At 44.7% G+C, this 21,974-nt stretch overlaps 4 protein-coding genes across 4 annotated transcripts in view; 1 reads left to right on the top strand and 3 right to left on the bottom strand.

Annotated features, from left to right (window-relative positions):
* Positions 1 to 3,858, bottom strand: part of LOC101754081 (protein argonaute 1D-like) — a 7,658-nt gene extending 3,800 nt beyond the window's left edge. Inside the window, 10 exon segments of the mRNA XM_012845069.2 lie at positions 15 to 32; positions 34 to 132; positions 254 to 392; positions 527 to 633; positions 944 to 1,053; positions 1,654 to 1,787; positions 1,874 to 2,023; positions 2,110 to 2,318; positions 2,427 to 3,099; positions 3,526 to 3,858. Coding sequence (XP_012700523.1) covers positions 15 to 32; positions 34 to 132; positions 254 to 392; positions 527 to 633; positions 944 to 1,053; positions 1,654 to 1,787; positions 1,874 to 2,023; positions 2,110 to 2,318; positions 2,427 to 3,059 — 1,599 coding nt within the window. The 5' untranslated portion in view covers positions 3,060 to 3,099; positions 3,526 to 3,858.
* A 6,698-nt stretch (positions 3,859 to 10,556) lies between these two features.
* On the top strand, positions 10,557 to 13,940 carry LOC101786849 (phytoene synthase, chloroplastic). Its single transcript, XM_004966474.3, has 8 exons — positions 10,557 to 10,697; positions 10,812 to 10,848; positions 10,956 to 11,397; positions 11,497 to 11,547; positions 12,091 to 12,263; positions 12,784 to 13,019; positions 13,127 to 13,319; positions 13,410 to 13,940. The coding sequence occupies exons 3-8, from the start codon at positions 10,977 to 10,979 to the stop codon at positions 13,581 to 13,583; spliced, it is 1,248 nt and encodes a 415-aa protein (XP_004966531.1). The 5' UTR covers positions 10,557 to 10,697; positions 10,812 to 10,848; positions 10,956 to 10,976; the 3' UTR covers positions 13,584 to 13,940.
* Positions 13,941 to 14,445: 505 nt separating this feature from the next.
* Positions 14,446 to 17,936, bottom strand: LOC101753258 (trafficking protein particle complex subunit 2). Its single transcript, XM_004966475.4, has 6 exons — positions 17,563 to 17,936; positions 16,178 to 16,322; positions 15,654 to 15,739; positions 15,472 to 15,533; positions 15,257 to 15,342; positions 14,446 to 14,873 (listed from the first exon to the last, which is right to left on the bottom strand). The coding sequence occupies exons 2-6, from the start codon at positions 16,256 to 16,258 to the stop codon at positions 14,781 to 14,783; spliced, it is 408 nt and encodes a 135-aa protein (XP_004966532.1). The 5' UTR covers positions 16,259 to 16,322; positions 17,563 to 17,936; the 3' UTR covers positions 14,446 to 14,780.
* Positions 17,937 to 19,271: 1,335 nt separating this feature from the next.
* Positions 19,272 to 20,350, bottom strand: LOC101753669 (probable E3 ubiquitin-protein ligase ATL44). Its single transcript, XM_004966476.3, has one exon. The coding sequence runs from the start codon at positions 19,987 to 19,989 to the stop codon at positions 19,414 to 19,416; it is 576 nt and encodes a 191-aa protein (XP_004966533.1). The 5' UTR covers positions 19,990 to 20,350; the 3' UTR covers positions 19,272 to 19,413.
* Positions 20,351 to 21,974: the final 1,624 nt, after the last annotated feature.

The following is a 21,974-nucleotide window of genomic DNA, read 5'->3' as shown; positions in this document are numbered from 1 at the left end:
GCGGGAGGCACTACCTGAATTATGTCACGCTCCCCGATCATGTGGGCGCTGACATGTCTCCTCTAAAAGGGCTCTTATCTGACTCTGGTTTAATCTCTTGGAGTACCTCTGCCCCTCCACTATTTTGCAGACCTGAGTGAAGCACAGATTAGAAACACATGTTTTGCTACCAAAGGATAAACAGGGATCAAAGACATAGTGTAGAGCTTTGCTACTAAAGAGCAAGAGGAGCAGCTTCAACCACTAAACTTACCTCCATTGGAAGGTAATTTGGACGCTGCAGGTTGCCAACCTGCAGGCAGGGCAGGTAGGTATGCTGGATGGCAAAGCCATATGTCTCTTGAAAATATTGTACAACAGACTTCACTGTGCCCCCTTGATCAACAGGGAAACTGCAGCAAATAACATCACATTTTCTTTTAGGACTAAGATATTATCCTTGGATTTTTTTTTCCCTATGAATAAATGATCCAGAGGGGGAAAATGTAAACACAGAAGTAAATGAAGAAACAAGGGATGACCGTACGTTAGCTCTCGAGTTGCCTGAGATGTTAAACCAGCTATTCTATACTTCCGCCGCATGTTACCACGGTGGGTAACTTCCACCTTCACTCCTCTTAAGGCCTTCTTGATCTAAAATTGTGCACAACAACACATAAAATTGATTGTTAAAATCGTAGACAAAGTGACAGACAAAAACAAATATTGGCAGCTCAGATATGGTAAGACAAAATAAAACCATAGAGGCAAATATTAAGAACTGGATAGCAGGAATATATGCAACAAATAATAGTCTGTTTCCAATAAGCAATATACTAGACATTTGTTCTTCAACGAATTTAGGTCTTCTGCATTACAGAAAGGTACCAAAGTTCCGTTTGAGGACTAGTTCCTTCCTAGTCAACTGGTAAAATGTGAAAAATCAGATGTTAGCTAAACATACCTTGACACGTTCAGCATCTGAGAGGGGCCTCGAGTGGATATCAGTATTTAAAAGCTGTGCAACAAAATCTATCACAGGTAATGGCTCAAAGAAAGCAGTAGCTGACATATCTGAAAAGGCAGAAAAAGTGGAAAATGTAAATTGAGGAGAAGCATTCAGGAATCTGCTAATTTAGCAACATGAAAAACGGCACTGAATCGAAAAGGTCAAACATAACAGAACCCTGTCTTGTGAATCTGAAAGAAAGATCAACTTTACATAATATGGTACCATACTACCATCTGTGCATGGCTCGGATTATGCTTTGCGCAAAGTTATATGAGAACCTTAAGTTATGACTGATACTGCCTGCTAGTTTAAAGTACATTTTTCAAATCATCTGCAAATCTTATTTGAGGGAATATGACTACTGGTTATAGCCTTTTATCAGCAAGAAAAATGATCGCGTTTATCATCTTATGATTTATAAGCTATGATGTCCGTCATGATTCATGACATAATAAGTCAGTCATAAATAGAATATATTTAATGGCCAGAACTGCAAACATTGGAGGTGTAACGCTCATAGGTAGCTTGTTCACAAATTAAACATTTGCTTGGCATCACCCAAGTTATATATCTATTGGATGGGCTTAGATTTGAGTGTTACAACAAGAGGACCCAAGTTTAATCATGTATCTTATACATATATCTATGAGAGAGAGGTTTACCAATGTTCAATGACAAGCCCATCTGAGTAGGACGAATGCTCTGATAGAACCCTCGCCAGCTTTCTATTCCCTCGCCAAGGGATCGCCTCCTCCCAAGGTCAGGAGAGAAAAAAGATCGACCAAATGGTGCATATCTGTGAAACAAAGGAGGGGAAAGCACCATTGTGAGATTCTCACTGATTTATCCTATTATCTGAAGCCTAGAGTTTAATTTAATCACCTTGCTGTTGGCAGCTCCCGCAGGACAATGTCAAGAACTTGCAAAGCCTCTTGAGGAGCCTCTGCCTGCCTTCCAGCAATAAATTGCTCAAGACGGCGGAGATCAGCTCTTGCAGCAAATTTAATCACCACCTTGTAAGTTTTCTGACGCCTAAATTATAGAAAAGACAATAAGAAATGTCAAACAAATATTCCCTAGGATGAGAAAACATGTCAACAAGCATGGCTCAATGATACCTCTCCACACCAGAACCATCATCTTCCTCAAGTAGAGTAATGTGAAATTCTTTTGAAGTGAATGGCAGTGGGCCAGCCGTGTATAGGCTCTTTCTACCATCATAGGCCGGAAGCCGCCCTCCCAAGTATGACATCTTATGCAGCTTTACCAACTCTTCCATCACAGAACGGCTCCGAATTCGTGATGTAACATCTGGGGTGATTGAAACCTGATAGGATACACCACCGTGATTAGGAAAAAAATCAGGGTTAAGAACATTAACATTTGGGTTATGCCATCGATTCAATAGAATGCTGAAAGGGATAGACCAACGCACATCATACTGATGAAGATCCTTGTCAGGCAGTTCAGCAAAGAAGTAATTTGCCTTCACCAAACACCTGGTGCCAATACTTCCATTTCCCGGGCGGTGAGGAAACTTATATGAATTGTGAGACACCGGAAATGCTTGCACAATCTCTTGGCCCACACTAGATTCACCCTGTACAGACAAATCTTTCAGCTGATCCGTCACTTCCACAGTAGAAGCGCGTGGTGACAGATCTGGAGAGCCTGCTTCTGGTGAGGAGATGTTATCCGGTTCATGTGAAGTTTCCATTGCTTGGCGCAGCTCGGGAGCTATGGCGGATGGAGCTGACCCGCGTCCACCTCTATCACCACCATAGTTTTGTGGTGGCTGCACTTCTCTGTAAGCCTGACCATGGCCCAAATACCCTGCAGCAGGGCCAGCAGGCCGCCACTGCTGTGGCGTCATTGCTCCACGAGGTTGAGACGCAGCACCTTGTCCATGCTGGTAGTAGCCAGCTCCACGACCACCTTGTGGGAATTGTTGATGGTAGGAGGCACCACGGCCACGAAAACCTCTTCCAGGACCTCTCCCACCACCACCAGGCTCAGCAGCCTGGGAGCCCTCTCCAAACCCAGGCATTCTTGGTCTCCACGATCCCATGCCGGGGGCAGCGAAACAGTGAGCTGACAAACTTGATGAACTGCCAGGAGAGTAAAGCCCAGTTATTAGAAGTTGATCATAACTGTGAAAATTACACACGTAAACAAACATAGCTAAACAATTTTCAGACAAGCTAGCATGAACTGCAGAGATTTAGTTTTGGGTATTAAGTATTAACAAAAGCGAGGTAAGGAGGTTCATATAGAACATTTTTTTTACTAGAGCAGCAGGGAGGCCATTGCTGAGACTTCTTTATATATTTGCAATGTTCATATAAAACTTGACTTAGTAATGTGCTAACACAGTCACTAGAATCTAGCTTAGAATATTACAAAAATAAAAAAAATCAATGTTGTAAGCTAAAGGCCGCAGCTTTTGCCCCAAAAGTAAACTCACAGACTGAAATTACATGGAAAGATTTGCAACAGCAAGAAAAGCACGCAAAAGGTAATGAAGATGTACATACAGAAGGCTAATTCCTACACACGGCCTCTGTTCAAAAGGCTAACTCATACAAGCAGCCATGGAAGCGAAAACATAGACACGATGAGAAACTAGAGAAGAAGGTTGGGGGGGAACAAGAGGACAACAGAAGCACCCGCATTGGTGCAGTCAAGGCCTGCTGTTGTGTATCAACACCAAAACACACGGGGAACAAACGAACGCGGAATCGAGATTAAAACCCAAGGACACACACATTGTTTCTCCAGGAGGAAAAGGACTGACAGAGCCGCGGCGAGAAAAGAAACTAAAAGAAAAAGGGCAAGGAACAGATGGAGGCATCTTGGAGAGGAAGAGGTCGGAGCACGAACCCCACCCGCGATGGAGAAGAAGGTCGCAACAAGAGGAAGTAGAGCACTAGCTAGCAGGACCCCTCCCTCCCCCTGTTCTTCCTTTCAGCGGATCGGAGAGAGAGAGAGAGAGAGATGAGGGGAAAACGACGAGGGGAGCTATTTAAGCAGCAGAAGCAGGTCTCTTCTCTGGTGGTCTTGTGTTGCTTTCTTGGTTGGTTGGTTGGCTGGAGGAGTATTATGTTGGTTGCTGGGATATGCTTTTACAAAAGGCAATTAATAGTTCACAAATGCGTGCTGTCTTATGTATGCAAAAATCTCCATCAACATCCACACAAATATCAACCTCGGAATATTATGGTCTACTCTTGTCATGATCTCATCCAATTTTTGTTGGAAAAAAATTGGTGTAAACTTTATTCAGGGCTTGTTTAGTTGCCAAAGTTGGGAGGTGTCAAATTACTGTTACAGCACTGTAACACACTGTACCGTTTTGTTTGTATTTGTGAATTATTGTCCAAACATTAACTAATTAGGCTCAAAAGATTCGTCTCGCAAAGTACAACAAAATTGTGCAATTAGTTTTTAATTTCGTCTACATTTAGTACTCTATGCATGCACCGCAAGTTTGATGTGATAAGGAATCTTCTTTTTACATAGTGCCAAAGTTGGAAGTTGAGGATGAAGTAAACAAGGGCTCAGAAAAAGGTTGCCAAAGCAAGTGTGCATGGACACTGTCAGCGCCAAAAGGCAGGCAGAGCAAGTCTGACTGGAGTCTGGGTCCAATTATTAGACAGGCACAGGCTCCCCATCCCATCCAACATCCATGTCCTCTAGTAGTGGGCCCACTCAACAGTGTTTCAGTACTATTCCTTACTGGCAGTGGGTCCCTTCAAGTACAGAGGGCATGCCATGCATGGGTGGCCACTACAGGACTACACCACCAGTCAGCCGTGTCATCTGTGGCAGCTGCTGTGAGTGACTGTGAAGGCACTAGCTGACTAGTACTAGCAGGACCAGGCCTAGCTATGCTTATCAGCTTTATGCTATGCCATTGCCAAAGCCCAAATGCCATTGCCATGCTTCAACCCCTAGTTTTCAACGTTCTAGCTGAGCTGCCAAACAGACAGACACATGCACATGGTGACGATCTCATCTCCCAGCAGGGAAGGTTATCTGTCGATTCTAGAATTCTATGTTTCATTATTACCTCTCAGAAGCAGTCATTAGCTAGTATAACAACAGATTCAGATTGCCAGTTACCTCAGTCAGGGTTCAGGGTAGCTCAGAATTCAAAGCATTCAAGATCCACGACAGGCCCCTCCGGAAATGCAGCAGCTCCAATCTCCTTCAGTTCACTTGAGTTCCATCCTGTCCTCCTCGCAGTGGTGGCAGCCGGCCTGAAGAAGGAATGAATGCAAGTGTGCAACACAAAGAGAAGTGCAGTGCAGCAAAACTAGCATCATGCAGATCAGGATGGATGTCCGAAGGGTCGGGTATCACGGGGCGAGGCAGCAGTTGGAGCAGGCAGGGTATGTGGCTGTGTGCCATCAGCCATGTGGCGGTGACAGACAGAGTAGTACTGATGAGCAGGCGACCAATTTCATCATGCCGTCCTTCTACCTTTGCTCCATCCACTGATTCTGCATTGCATTGCATGCATAGAGAGCTCCAGGCATGGGCTTCAAAAGATGTACCTGGGCTTCAAAAGATGTACCAGGAACTCCAGAAATTAGCATTCATTGTATAAATTTTTGCAGCCACAACATGTAGTCAGCTCAACACAATCTTATTTAATATTCGTAATCATCTCTACAAAGATTGGTGTTAGAGCATAGCAACAGCCTTATACAAGTTTGTTTATGGAGTCCTTTTGTTGTGTAATCTCCTATATATGGCATGTCAGTCAAAACCATTATTCAGTTAAAAGTAAACAGGATACCTACATGGTAGCCAAAAGGAGTTTTCCTCTTATCAGCCTTTTGTGCAGCTGTTTAACAAATTTCTGCAAAGCCATGAATCAGCACTATTCTCTTACAATTGTGTGCAGCACGTGACAAAGAGTCAAGAGCAGATGAATTCATGGACCACATGTACAGTTCAAGCATATCTCATTACCTCATCAGATATCCTATCAGGAAGTACTTTCAAAATAAAAGGAAGGGAGAAGATCAGATTATTAATCCAGAACAGGTTAAGTGAGTTGTCCCAATATTTAAGGATCAGTAACATAGAAGGGGAAATTAAAAAGAAAAAAAGGGAGAAGAAAATATTTAGCAATGATTGAACCTGTTTGCAATATCCTGGTCATCAATCACGACACAAAAACTTCTGATACATCATATCTGCAATGCAGCCACAAACTTGATTGCACATTTGAGTTGGAGCAGCTTTTGTTTCCATTTTAATAACTCCTGTAGTGATTCATTCTTGGTATCGTTGTCTTCCTGAACTAAAATCTGGATGTTACTTTAAAAAATCACAGGCTGATGGAAAGTGGATGAATCGATCTTCATGTTTATTTCTGGAACGTCATTTGTAGCTCTTGCACTATCTAAAGCCATTTCACAAAACATGTACGTAACAACTTCACATTTGCAATACAAAGATCAGGTCAGTGTCCCACCTGCCGTACTTGAACCTAAAAAATTAAAGGACTATCTAAAGCCATCGACAGCATAAACCACAATTTTATCGGATCAAGATGAAGGTACCAGCAATTTGGTATTGACCAAAGTGCTAACTGATCTGGCGTAAACTATTTGTGTAATTTATATTCATACTACCTTTGTTAGTATTCCATCAAGGAAGAAAAGAAGAGAGACATGATTGGGGAAGGCCCAAGCCACTGGCTAGGATGATGGGCCTGATTGGGGTATCAAGGATGAGCTGGGTCCAAAAAAAACATTGCCAATCGAAACCATTTGTCTCCTCCCGCAAGTGTGATGAGCAGGGAAGGTCGATCTTTCAAAAATTAAATTAAAAAAAGCAGAGAGGGTTGAGCAAAGATCTTACGTGTTTATAATTGACCAAATAAAACATGACATTTATTCAGTCCTTGGCATCCAATGTATATATAGGTTAATGGATAGATTTTTTTTAACGGACGTCAAGAGATTTGCCAATTTTTTTAAAAGAGAGAGCAAAACAAAAAAAAATACAAAAGCAACTTACAACTTACAACTTAAAAAAACGCAACTTAGAAAACCAACTCCACATGATCGCACAACTAGGAAAGGACAAAAGAAAAAAAACCAAAACCGAGGGACCCTGAGATCCAGGCTAGCGGAGAAGAAGAGAGGAAAATTAGACTTCCTGTTGTAAGTTCTGTCTTATGTTTTGTGTTGCCCACTGGTATTGCTCCACTTCTTCCTTGATTAGGTATGCCACATCTTCGTAGGATTTGCTCTCTTGGTTGAAAGTTCTTTGATTTCTTTATTTCCATATGTTCCATCAGAAATATACGACTAGGCCGTCGAACTGTGATCTATTTTGTCTTGCTGTGCACCTCCGACTTTGTTTCCACCAATTATATATGGATGATGTCTCGTTTGCTGCCGGTAGGTGGTGTAGCCCGAACCATGTGGCCAGGCGGTTCCATACTGCGGTGGTATATGTGCAGTCCTTACATAGATGTGTCGGCGTTTCCAAAGCCGCATTGCATAGCTTGCAAATCGGATCGTTCGACTAGTTTCGCTTTGCTAGATTATCTGATGTTAGGATTCTTCTGTGTAGTAGTATCCAAGCAAAGATCCTGCACTTAGGTTCCATTTTGGCCTTCCACATTGGGGCGACATTGATTTTCTTCATCTGTCCTTGGAACTGGATGAGGTATGCACTTTTTGTTGAATATTCGTCATTTTTTGTCCAATGCCATTTGATGCCATCTTCCCTTTCTTGAGATATTTGCTGCATGTGGATTTCCTCACAAAGGCTTGTGTATTCTCTAATCTCATCTCCTGTCGTGGGGTGATTTGGTCTAGCCAGTAGTTATCTTGGAGTGCTCTATGCACTATGAAGTTTTTACGTCTTAACTTTTTGAAGAGCAGTGGTGCCATGTTTTTTGGTACTGTCTCGTTTACCCTAGAGGAGTGCTAGAAGAGGGTCTTCTTGCCATTCCCTATCGTGACAATTGTTGATGCATTGAAAAGGTCCCTGTCACTTTTGTTGCATGAGATCTCCATCCCTGTCCAAGATCTCTCTTCATTCTTCCACTGGAACCAACACCATCGTAATCGCAGGGCCGTCGCTCGATGTCAAGGATGCCCAACCCCCCTAATTTTTTCAGCATGCATGTAGTTGGCCAGTTAACCAGGCAGTATCCGCCACTCACTTTTTTTTGGTTCTTCACCCTTCTTATACGGTCTATCTGTTTGATCAACCACTTTTGAACCGGGAAGACAGTGAGGTGATAGATTGGTTGTGAAGTTAATACGCTTTTGACTAGTGTCTCTCTTCCTGCAAGGGATAGCATTTTCCCCTTCCATCCCGATAGGCGTCCTCCAATTTTGTATAAGAGTGGTTGAAAGTCTACTCTTCTAAGGGTACATGTATGTAAAGGGAGGTCCAAGTACTTTCCTGGGAACGAGGATACCTTTCCGGGGAAATCTGCTAGTGCTTCGGCTACAATTTCTGGTGTGCATCGAATTGGAAAGATTTCCATCTTGATCATGTTAACCCTCAGTCCCGAGCAGTCCCCAAATAGTTGCAACAGCTGTTTAATTCTTTGAAGTTCCGTTCTGTTGGGATTTGTAAAAATTGTTGCATCATCGGCATACAAGGAGCAGCGCATTTTTCTGCCCTTGTCAAGATCGGCTGGATAATGTTCTGTGCCGCCGCTAGTTCCATGATTCGGTGCAGCGGGTCAATTGTGATGATAAAAAGCATTAGGGACAGGGGGTCGCCTTGTCTCATCCCTCAGGCGTGCTTGAATTTTTTTTCCTGGACTTCCATTGAGTAGGACTCGTGAGGATGCAGTGGCTAAAAGCATTAATATCCAATCTCTCCATTTCTGACCAAAGCCTAATGCTTGCAAAGTCTCTAATAGGAACGCCAAGCTCAATGAGTCAAAGGCTTTTGAGATGTCCAGTTTAATGAAAAATGCGCTCTTGTTAGCTTTGTGCAGTGTCTTGATTACACTATGGACATACGCAAAGTTTGTCGTGGATACATCTTTTTTTGATGAAGGCGCTCTGGCAGCTGGAGATGAGGTCATTTAATTTTGGCGCCAACCGGTCGGCTAGGATTTTTGTGATTATTTTGCAAGGCTGTTTATGAGACTGATGGGCCTAAAGTCAGCAATCCTCACCGTGTCGTCTGTTTTGGGGATTAGGATGATGTTGGCCTCGTTTATTAGTTCTAGGCGGCGCATTCATAAGGAGTGGAATGCCTGTAGTGCGTCAGTGAGATCTGCTCCTATTATGTGCCAGCATTTCTTGTAGAATAATCCTATGAATCCATCGGTCCCAGTGCTTTCTCGGTCAGCATGTTCATGACTACTCGTTTGACCTCATCCTGCTCGAATGGACTTTCTAGGTCCGATAGATCTTGAGCCTGGTATCCCAGGTGGCTCCAATTTAGACCCTGTACTCGGTTTTGTGGCGTGCCCAGTAGCTCCACAAAGTGCTTGTATATTATTTCCTCCTCCTGCTAGTGGTCGCTAGTTTGTCCTTGCGCTGCAGTCAGTGTAGGGATGTGGAGCTTTCGTTTTCTACTGTTTGCATGTAGCATGAAAAGCTTTGTGCAAGATGTTACAGCTTTTTTATGACATTTGGAATGGAAATGCAACTTGACATTTTTGGAAACTCATGCTGCACGGAGCGTACAAAAGCACTAGAAAGTTTGGCGGGGTGGGCCGGCCATTTACAAAATCTGCCCTTGGTAGTTGGGCTTGAACTTGCGGCCCATCCAAATACTGTTGCTACTGCCCTGTGTACCCGCGTTGTGCTGTTGGGCCACGCCCATCTGAATACTCGGGTCCAGCTTGCTGGGCCAGTACAACTTTCAGTCCATGACAGAGAATGTAAAAACACTCCTAACATTTGCTAACTGATACCACTACGAACCCCTCAAAGACACACTCCTGCAGCGGCTTGGTGCAAGGCTTAGGCCTCCTGCGCCAATGCAAGTTAAGTGGTTTGATTCATCAGATGTAAAACTGGGATTATTTTTACCCTACACGTGTAGGTCAGATTATACAAATAGTTAGAAACCAGGCAGTATGTAAGATAGCTAGATGTATAGTGATATATGATCAGTAAGAGCAAACTGCACATTAAACTATCCTCTTAGGTAACACCATCAATATAATCCGACGTCTACCCAAGAGAAGAGTGGAGACAAATTATTCTTAGAACATATAATATAGTGTAACAATGCATGCATGTGGACGCGACGATGATATTAAGCCATCAGGTAAGAACCAGAGTACCTGAATTGCATGCCATGTCAGCGTCCACGTCGGACAGGAGCAGCCAGGGTGAATCCGGAGCTTTCCAGGTGTCACCACTCAGCGGCCTCCCAAGTAGGTGATAAGCTTATCTATCCGTTGCCGGCTGGCTGGCCCTCGTCCACTCCACGTCTGTTTCTTTCTTCTCTGTCGTCCCTGAGACTTGAGAGTCCAGAGCATCAGGTACTAGCAGCATGTCCAATGCAAGGCTATGATCCAGCCACACATTGCTTGATGGCTATTTGATTGATGATTACCTGCACATGTAGCATATGCCAACAATGCAAGCAGGATACCGTACCGTGAAATGCATGAAATCCCTCCTGTTCCATGAAAAAAAAAGTGCATGAAATCCCGGTAGGAGAGGAGAGCAGTAGGAGAGGAGACCAACGATAAGAGGTGAGTGGCCTGAGCTGTTTGCGTCTGGATGTCCTCCAGCGCACTCCCTTCCCTCCTTCCCATGGAGCCTTTTGCTCGTGTGTCTGCTAACTGAAAGTGTGTGACTGTATGCAGGTGCCCGTGGCAGATAGTGCGGCGGCCACCACCCAGCGTGCGTCTTTTTTTTCTTCTTCCTTGCAGTCATCCACCCATCCCAGACTCTCTGATGAGCATACCTTGCAGTAGGAGCTCTGCTGATTGGCCCCGTCCGTCTTGCAGATAACAACAGGCGACAGACACATGGCCATCATCCTTGTACGAGCAGCGTCGCCCGGGCTCTCCGACGCCGCCCACCATGGGAGCGGGAGCGGGAGCCTCGGCCAGTGCTCCTCCCTGCTCAAGAGGCGGCGCCGCTGGATGCTCTGCTCGCTCCGGTACGCCTGCCTCGGCCTGGGCCCGGGGGAGAGGGAGATTGGCCGGGCCCCCGCCGTGTACTCCAGCCTGGCCGTAAACCCGGCGGGAGAGGCCGTCGTCTCCTCCGAGCAGAAGGTCTACGACGTCGTGATGAAGCAGGCCGCATTGCTCAAGCGCCAGCTGCGCACGCCCGTCCCTCTTGACGTCAGCAGGCCCCGGGACCTGGAGATGCCGCGCAACGGCCTCAGGGAGGCCTACGCCCGCTGCGGAGAGATCTGCGAGGAGTATGCCAAGACTTTTTACCTCGGTATGCTGCCGTAGCTCTTCCATCACTTCGTTCCTCTTGATCACATGACAAATTAAATGGCACGCTCGTCATTTGATTTCATTCATACATGTCTGCCAGGAACTTTGCTGATGACAGAGGAGCGGCGCCGCGCCATATGGGCCATCTATGGTATGGTATCTCTCAAAGTGACAACTGTTCCATATAATGCTTCAGTTCCCTAGTAGTACAGTATGCTACTTCTCTTCACCGTAATCAATATTATCATCATCTAATAAGTACGCCTAAAACTTCATGCACCGTGTGCCGCTGCTTTTTTTTTTTTTTGAGAATACGCAGGAGTGTATTAAGAAGAAGAGAATAGTTCAAATTACAACGCGGGCCTCCCGTGCTGCAATAACAAAGAAAAAATTATACTTTTAAAGTAAAGTGCCAACTAACTAGCTCTCGGTGGGAATTAACATTGGAAAGGAAGCATTGTTGAGTTCCAATGGCAGTATCTGTGGGAGCACTAAAATAGGCTTTCGGTAGCCTAAAACGCTACTAAATGGCTTCATGAATACTTTAAGACCATGTGGAAAGTTATGAGAACATATATATATTCTTCACGCTTCAAACTACCTTAGGGATATGAATCTCAAGTGTTGGCAATTAATTTTAAATGACCTACTTCAGGTATGACCAAGGAAATCTGATGGGTAGTGCTTTCTGCAGTGTGGTGTAGGAGGACGGATGAGCTCGTGGATGGGCCAAACGCCAACTACATTACGCCGACAGCCTTGGACCGGTGGGAGAAGAGACTTGAGGATCTATTCGAGGGACGCCCTTACGATATGCTTGATGCCGCTCTTTCTGATACCATCTCAAGGTTCCCCATAGACATTCAGGTAGTAGCTGCTAGACTACACTTGTTGCTATTCCTGATATAATTATTAGCATTAGACTCCCTTGGCCTCACAATTTTAGTGCAAGATGACTAGACCTACTAAGTTGACAAGAACAAAATCATGTAATTGCCTGGGTAAAATAAAAAAGGACCAGTAGAGTCATTGGGTCAAAGCTGTTTAAATAAAAGGGTGGTATTGTAGGATATTTTAGAATGAACTATTTCTAGAGCCCATCCGTCACAGCAAAACTTGGAGCTAGAGGCAATCGTTCGGAATTTAATTATATGGCATTTGGTAATTTGACATTATTAATTGGTCTCACCTTTTAAGAAACAAAAAGGTAACTATATGACCAACACAAGAACAAATATAAGAATCTGCATAATGATCTAAAAGGAAAAGGTTCAGCCAAGTAAAGTGACCTGAAAATTACATGTGTTACTTAGTGGTTTGCCAAATTATGTTGTACATACCAATATTCTAACATCACTAACTCTTATGCAATGCACGTATGTGGCAGCCCTTCAGGGACATGATTGAAGGGATGCGGAGCGACCTTAGAAAGGCAAGGTATAAGAACTTTGACGAGCTCTACATGTACTGCTACTATGTTGCTGGAACTGTGGGATTAATGAGTGTACCTGTGATGGGCATCGCACCTGAGTCTAAGGCAACAACTGAAAGCGTGTACAGTGCTGCCTTGGCTCTTGGAATTGCGAACCAACTCACAAATATACTACGGGATGTAGGAGAGGAGTAAGTAACCAATTCCTTTCAAGTTCTTGCTAGAACGAGGCATGGACGCGTAAAAATAGTATATGGCTCTAAGCATTTACACTGAGGCTTTTTCATTTTTCTTTTAGTGCTAGAAGAGGAAGGGTGTATTTACCACAAGATGAACTGGCACAGGCAGGGCTCTCTGATGAGGACATCTTCAATGGTGTCGTCACAAACCGATGGAGAAAATTCATGAAGCAGCAGATCAAGAGGGCCAGGATGTTTTTTGAGGAGGCGGAAAGAGGGGTGACTGAGCTCTCACAAGCTAGCAGATGGCCAGTAAGTTGAAGGGCTTGGCACTGAACAGCAGAACACCCTCTTCTTATTCTTTAGCATATATAGTGAAAGGGTTTCCTTTTTCCATTGCAGGTATGGGCCTCACTACTGTTGTACCGGCAAATCCTGGATGAGATTGAAGCAAACGACTACAACAACTTCACAAAGAGGGCGTATGTAGGCAAAGGGAAGAAATTGCTAGCACTGCCTGTTGCATACGGGAAATCGCTACTGCTGCCATGCTCACTGAGAAATAGCCAGACCTAGCCGCCAGAAGAAACAGGACAAGATGATCAGGTTAGGCTAGGTAGAAAATAGGGCAATGTCTGGTGGAGTTGTTGTTCAGGTGTATCATATGAAATGTTGGGGGCAGGCACCGATAAAGCACTGCAACCAACCTAGATATGATGGATATGGAATGCTTGCCTGTATATCCTCTTAGGAGCATATGCATGTCTCTGAAGGAAAGAAGCAACATGTATACTGTTTTCTTTGTTATATCATCCCAAACACAGATTGGGGGGGGAAACACAACTGATGTTGTTCTGTAAATGGCAATGCTAAATGTTGTCGTATAGGAAGCTTGTGGAATTGAAATATAGAATTTCTGATGGTGTTGATCGAGATTGAAACTTAGTGATGCATGGGCTCCCCAAGCATACAAAATGCCTCTTTTCAGCAACAAATCCAATTTAATTCAATGAGGGATCCTTTTAGCAAAGTTAGGTTGCAAACTTACAGCCTGCCTAGTGCCTAGCTTTGTAGTACTTGTATGACGTGAAAACTCACTAAAACATAAGAGCAGTACTTGCCTGATCTTTTACTACGTCCTATTTGCCGGACTCCACCAGAACGTAAACTGGTTTTCCGTTGAGCTTGTAGAAATCCTGCACATAAAAATTGCAACCATAGTTATCAGATATGAGGACTAGTAGGCAACGAAGGCGGGCGCGCTGGTCTCGACGAGCTCTGAGTGGCCAAGTCACTGATAGACCGGTTGGCAGAAAGCGGGGGAGAAAGGCACATCTTTCTGCATGGTGCACCCAGGTCACGGATACACCTCAACTGATCGTGCCATGACATCGAATCAAACAAAGGAAAATGGGCATCTAGCCCCGAACATGACAGATAGGGAATCAGAGTAATGCTTCCATTTTACATGGAGATGACCTATCTTTGTCCTGTAACATGTTGCCATGTGCAACAAAATCCATTCAGGTTTGAATTGCCGGAGCAACTTCTAAAAAGTTACAATTCATAAGCCATGCCATTTGGTTCTGAAAAATGATACATACGTCACAACAGAAGCCAAAGCCAAGAAAAATTACAGCAAGCTCCGACTTGTGTGATGCACAATAACGTCCCATTCTAGCATTTCTCAAAAGGTCAACGAGGACAGGGAAAGATGACGCCAGAACCATGGATGCTGCCTGCTTCTATAAAACAAACCTCCATGCACGCATACTACAGGTACTTCCTTGCGAGGGCCCTGACCTTGGTATCAAAATGAGAGGATGTGATGCGAGAGCCAGGCAGGTAAAGCGGGTTGAGGAATATCTGCACAACGGTAAACAAACTTATATTATACTACCATAAAAGACAACTGTAGGTTGAAGTAAGGAAAATTTGGATGCATCTCATGCACATTTCAGAATTCATCACAGAAACTGCACACAACTACACATCAGCGTCAACTTTGCAAGATACAGAATTTATTTAGACAGTGCCATCACTGTCATGAGAAAATTCAAATCAAATAATAAGAATCGCAAAAGATACCAGCTACAGTTACCAGCCACAAAGAACAAGATAAATAGAGGCATCACAATTGAATACCATGTCCAGAGACAGACATGAATGCTTACTTGGTCCAGCACTTAGCAATCTAGAATGCAGTGGGGGAAATTCTCCTGACTGTAGATGACCAATAACTGTCTTACCTTGATGTAAAGTTCATGGACCTCTTGGAAAAAGCTTTTTATTCCATCTTCACTACGTGAGTCATGAAGCAACATGAATCTGGTATGTGTCATACTAGCAGTTAAAGAAACAATAACACCATTATGATCAAACTTTCAAAAACGAAGATAATGATATATAGTCAATGTCATATAATTAAACAAAAGGACTGTCATCGTCACTTGTTGAAGGATATGACCTGCAGTTACATAAACAGACACCACAAGGTCATTGAATCTATCAACTGACTTCAGGAACCTGACAAAAAGAATGTAAAAGATTATAAGTTTCTAGGTGAGGTAAACAATACATAAAATGTTAAAGAATAACTTTGGGTTGTTAATTATTTTTTCCACATCCTACCAATAAAATACTCACATTGCATTTGTGGTCCATGCTAGGTCCTGAACAACATCTAACGCAGCATGCAGGATAAATTGATGGTGATAAGACAGATCTTCTTTCTGCCACAGAAAGCAGATGGCAAGATTAGGCATACACCTTAGTAATTCAGTATGGGTGTGTTGCTTCAGAAAGAAAAAAAAAATCCTGCCATAGAGGGTCCAAAGTGAAACTACAACTATATACATCTATATACAGTGATACACACCGTAGTTTTAGTGAGTTAGTCTAAACAAAGAAACTTTAGAAAGTAAACTACTCCATGAAATATCTTAGCTTTGCTCTGCAAGGGATGGGTATGAAGAGCATGATCCAATATGAATTATGTTCACCTATCAACTATTTCCAAATCAATTTTCTTTAACATACCAATATATCATATCAACAAAACAAAATGGTTCATGTCGTGGAGAAAAATTGAAATGCTATAGATATAGCCATATAGCTAAGTGTAATTTGAAGCTAACATATAGAAAGGAAATGAAGTCCAAGGTACGTACTTTCGGTGCGGATCCAACTTCTGCCTCATAGATCGGTATGTCATTCTTACTGACAATGACAAAGCATGCTGTACTTGCCATTCCCACCAGCACCTAGAGTAATTTCGCCCCAACAACAATCTTCTGAGGTCGCAAACAAAAGAACCTTCCACATATAAACAGATTCATCAGAAAAAATTAATGCAGCTACCCTAGCCCCACAAGATGGAATTATACATTTCCAACAAGGAATGAACAAATGATTATAGATGGCCAAAACATATAAAACTACACTCCTACATCCATAATAGTCTTTTCTGGAACTATGTGCATGTCTTCTGTTTTGGTATCCAAGGGCATTGAATGGTTACTTCTTCAAGAACACACAGGAGAGCTTTCTATTAAGAAGAAAACAAGTTCTTAAAAGTTGAGTACAACACAAGCTGCCCAAGGCACTCGCTGAGTTAACAATACAAAATGAGGCTTATGTTAGTAAACGTCAACAACTGAAGCATCTAAGCTAGGCACTTTAGCAGTAACTTTATGTTATCTCAGTCAGTGGCGGACCTAGGAAAAAAAATTTAGCTAGGGCGAATTTTAACTGTAAGATAAACCAAAAGAAAAAAATGCACACACGCAGCATTCATATGTTGCAATCACAAAAAAAAAATATAGCAAAACAGCAAGCGAACATCAATAGTTTTAAAATGATACCTCTAATTTGAAGAATAAATATTATGAGTGCTATTATTGCAACATTCATGCGTGCAATGGTGACTGCCGCTTGAGTTGATACTCAAACTTGTAAATAATTATTCAAATCTAAGCTACTTGTTATGTCTGTTAATGTCTAAATTGCCAATGCCAATACCAACGCTAACACTAGCACCTTGGCATCGGCCACAACCCACTGGAGACTTGATGAGCATTTGTTGGGGCTGCTAAAGGTTTTATTCATTCTTAGTGACAATCGTTTTGGTTAGCAGAAGTACAGAACTATATGAGCCCCTTAAATGTGCCTTAGAATCTCTACCACCTGGAAATTGATATTTTCCCACTAAACCATTTCTTTTAGCACAAGGAAACCACATTCTGTACAAAACTCGAGTGGGTTCCTGATCGATTCTTAGCCTGAACTTCCTCAGGAAATAATTAACAAACTAGGTTCTCATCACACCAGTCCGCACTATCAGCCATCTTGCTGTCCAAAAATCAACCATAAATTGCAAAGCATAAAAACATGTCTAACACACTGATTTACAAGAAACAAACGCTACACATGATATACATTATTAAAAAAAATGATGCGTGATCTGTTAGCCATGAACACATACACGAGCCAATCAATTTCTACAAGCATGTGTTACAATTTCTCAGATCTGGGTGAGGGAAGGTATCGAACTCACCTTGGGGATGGTCTGTGGGCGTCGGATTTGAGGGCCTGGGCGACGACGACCTTCGGCCACCTACTTCAGGAGGCCGCTGCGACGGCCGGCCCTCCGGGTCCTGGCCTTCTTCCCTCGTGTGGAGGAGGACGGCGCTCCAGGGACCTTCGGCCGGCGGGCGGAGGAAGCCGGCCGTCGGGGACCAAACCCTAGCCGTCCCTGGAGTCGCCTGCTCGGGACGGAGACGCGAGACGGAGCGCTGCGGATCGAGGGGAGGGGCGCTGCGGGATGGTTTTGCTCGATGGTAGTGGCGGGTAATTTCGTGCGTTAATTTGAGAAGCTGTTTTGAGAGCGGGGAGAGCAGGTTTTTTGCCGATTTACGGTGGCAGTAAAAAACGTGAATCGATTCATTCTGATTCCAGGACTAAAGAAGTACTCGCGGGCTTATTGGGTACGTTTCTATGAGCTCACCAGCACATATGGACAGATCCAAATGTGAAGTAGGGCCATTAAGACGTGTTTGACATGGAGATTAGGGTGTAAAACGATGACCATGTAATGGATAGAACTGATCGGGGATAAGGAAAATACTCGTTGTATAAGAGTAGAACTTCTCTAGTCGTATTCAAATAGTATTCTTGTAACAACCAACCTATAACCCTACTCCCAGATATGTAAGGTGAGGTAGGGACCACCTCCAAAATAATCTGATACACCCAACGTAATATAATACATATAGGACGTAGGATATTACGCTGATCAACGACCTAAACCTGTCTAAACTTTGTGTCTGCATTCACCGACGAGTTCCTGATCTCGACGAAACCACACCAACCAATCCACTGTCTCGGGATACCACTTGGTAGGTTACTGGTCTAAACACCGACACCACGTAGTACATCATATTTCTCGACCTTCCTACTCGTTCTGGACTTAGAAAAGGTGTTAGGAGATTTTTGAATTTTGGAGGATTTTGTGCTTAAAAAAGGCATGAGCTCATGTTGTTTGACCTCCCGTGTCATTTCCAGAGCTGCTGGAGACATTGACGGATTTCTCAGTTCCAAAAATAAAAATATGTCCTAAAGGGTGATCTATAGCTCAACATTTTTCGGCTCCTCTCGTCATCCTGGGTGAGTTGTCAGAATTATGGCCCATCCTATCAAAAAGAAGCTGCATGGTTGGATATTTATTGGAGGAGATAGCCCATGTTGTTAGGCCTCTCAAGTCATTCGATGGATTTGCCTACTCATCAAAAAAGAAATGTTGTCCTAAATGGTGATGGCCTATACCTCCTTTTTTTTTGTTGCCTTCCTTGTCGTTTTGGATTTATAATAGAAGTAGTTTTGGAATTTGGAAGGAAATTTGGAGGAAAGCATGGGCGCGGATGCTTGAGAGGCTCCAGGTGGGGTGGGATGACAAGTCACAAGTGACAGGTGCTGCTGCGAGAAAAGAATCGAGGAAAAGCGCGGCATCTCTTTATTGTTGGATTGGAAGCTAGGTGATGTGTACTTGCGGTATTCCTTCCTTCTTCCTTGCTTGTTTCAGTTTCAGCATTGGATGCCTTGACTGAAGAAAAGTTGGTTTCTTTCAGAGTTCAGACCGAAAAAGCAATTTCAGAATTCGATCCAAGGGACCCTGCTACTCTGCTAGCATACTTCCTCTGTACAAATGTAGACGGTGGAGACGAATACATCAGCAGACAGCAGGCAGCAGCAGCCCGAAGGCTCAAGTGTTTCAATTTTGTCCATTCATCTGATTGACATGCAAGCAGAGTAGCTACACAAATTTCCCTAGTCAAGTCAGCTTAGCACTGCAAAATTTGTCCAACTCCAACCTACACCTCCTCCTCTCCTGTAGTAGACTAGCAGGCGGTCAAGGCAGGAAGGTGTGTGCGTCCCCAGCAGCAGCAGCAGGAGGCAGAGGCAGTAGCAGGTGGCCGCACCTCCCGCACGCGCCTGGTGCGACGACCGGCGGCTCGTGCGCGGCGGCGACGATGCCCGCGCGGCAGGACGGGCAGGTGGCGCGCGTGCGCAGCCAGGCGTCGACGCAGGCGACGTGGAAGGCGTGGCCGCATCGCGGGAGCACGCGCAGTGCGTCGCCCTCGGCGAAGTCGGCCAGGCAGATGGCGCACTCGGAGGCGGCGGAGCACGGCGACGACACGGCGAAGGGGACGGTGGGCAGCGCGTCGATGGCCTTCTTCTTGAGGCCCCGGGGAGGAGGCGGGGGGTGAGCTTCACTGGACGAGGACGGAGACGACCCGCGGCCGCGGCGTAGGCGGCAGGCGCATCGGGAGATGAGGGCGAGGCCGAGCACGCAGACGAGCGCGCAGAGGAAGGAGGCCAGGATGACCACCATGTCCGAGTCCGCCGGCACCACCGCTTGGTTTTGTGCAGCTGGGGGAGCAGGCGGCGGCTGCTCGACGTGGAGGAGCCTCGCCGGGGCGCGCATGGTGATGCTGCTCGTGCTTGAGTTGAGTGCTCCCTCCCTGTCCCTGTTACTGGCTGCTACTACTGCTAGTGCGCCTAGAGAGGATGAGGAATGGTCGACTGGAATGGATGTGGCTGCTGTTGGACTTGGACTTGCTTCCTTCCTTCATGCCAGGCTGCCAGCAAGCGGCTGACTTTTTATAGACCGCCAGTGTCTGTGTGGGCCCGGCCAAAGCCAACGGGGTCGTGCCATTTGACCATTTGATGAGCTACTCGTGGCGCCACTGACAGCGAGCTAGAGCTACCGGTCACTCACACCACACTCATCAAACTTTCTTTTACAAGAGTGTTTTTTTCCCCTTTATAAGAACAACTAGTATTGTACTCCTTCCGTTCCAAATTATAAGTCATTCCAAGAATCTTGGAGAGTCAAAGTATCTCAACTTTGACCAAATTTATATGATAATATAATAACATTTATGATGTCAACTAAGTATCATTAGATTCTTTATCAATTATATTTTCATAGTATATCTATTTGATGTCATAAATCTTTATATTTTTCTCTATAATTTTGGTCAAACTTGGGATACTTTGACTCTTCAAGATTCTTGGAATGACTTACAATTTGGAACGGAAAGAGTAGTATACTACCTTTTTGCACCCGTAAGCGCGTGCAGACACGTGCACTTGTCCTGACGCTGACAAGTAGCATATACGTGCCTAATTATTTGCACCCGTAAGCGCGTGCAGAAAAGAGACTAGAGCACCCTTTACTGACTGGCTGCGTAGTATGATCATGATATGCAGCAGACGAGGAGGCCGACGACCCATCCATATCCATCCATACAGACTCTCGATCGATCTCAAGTTATGGTGATACTTTTCTTGCATCTGATGGAAATGTAGTAATGTGAATTCGACGATATCCATCCAAGACCAACCCGCATGCCTGTTAAAGAGTAGTGGTAGGCTAGCTGAATATTCCATTCCTGTCACCTCATGCATGCTTTGCATCTTGCTTCCCTTCCTTTCTTCCTCTCTTTCTTCCTCTTCGAAAAAGAAGAAGAAGAAGAAGCAGCAGCAGCACGGATGAGGAGGAGGAGTCGATCGTACTCCATCTTTCCATGCATGCTATGCTATGCCATGCATAAAGGCAATCGCCAGCCCCTGATTCAGCTTTGGTGATCGATCAACCCCATCATCGAAAGGCAATTGTGGACCATATATTCAGTTCAGGCACGCGGATACCATCGATCGATGAATCTATCCTATCCAGGACGAAAGAGTAGTAGATGCATGCATGCATGGACCAGCCGATCGACGATTTGGAGTAGTATAGCACAGCAAATTAAAGCCCTGCTTATCCTCGACACAACAACGCACTTTTTGCCGGCCAGAAAGAAAATTCTAAGTTGCAACCAACAACAATAGGGAGGGGACCAATGCAAAAGCTCCGATACGGTCCTAGAAAGACAGCAACGAACATGGATGCATCATGCATCCCCGCAGTATTATGGATAGCAACGGGCACATTGTCCGCGGGCAGAGGGTTTACAGATCCGCACCCGCGAGGCAAACCCTGTACCCGTGTCAACGCCCGCCGTCCATCACAGGCAAAAAGTTGTGCCTGTGCCCGTCACCCGCGGGCACACCCGTGCCCGCCAGGTGTCGGGCGGAACCGGGCGGTGGAGCGGGCGAGTCGGGCATCGGCAGAGCGGCCTCGCGGCGGGGAGCGAGGGTGGTGGCGGCGGCTGCCTGGTATGCGGGGTGCAGGCGTGCGGCTGGGCCTGGGAGGATTAGGAATGAAGGAGAAACTCTAGAAATCGCTTATATAGTTGTATAGGATCCACATGTCAAGCGCTATGTTGCGGGTTCGTGGGTTTGGGCACAAGTAAGATATTTTTATGCCCGCGGGCACAAACTCAAACATGTACCCGTGCCCACGAGTTTTTCGGAGATGAGTATTGATGCTCGTTATTGACATCTTTTTACCCCTATTTATCT

Source organism: Setaria italica, chromosome IV (genome assembly GCF_000263155.2).
Source record: "Setaria italica strain Yugu1 chromosome IV, Setaria_italica_v2.0, whole genome shotgun sequence".
NCBI classification, from domain to species: Eukaryota; Viridiplantae; Streptophyta; class Magnoliopsida; order Poales; family Poaceae; genus Setaria; species Setaria italica.
This window is presented reverse-complemented; position numbering and strand designations above follow the sequence as displayed.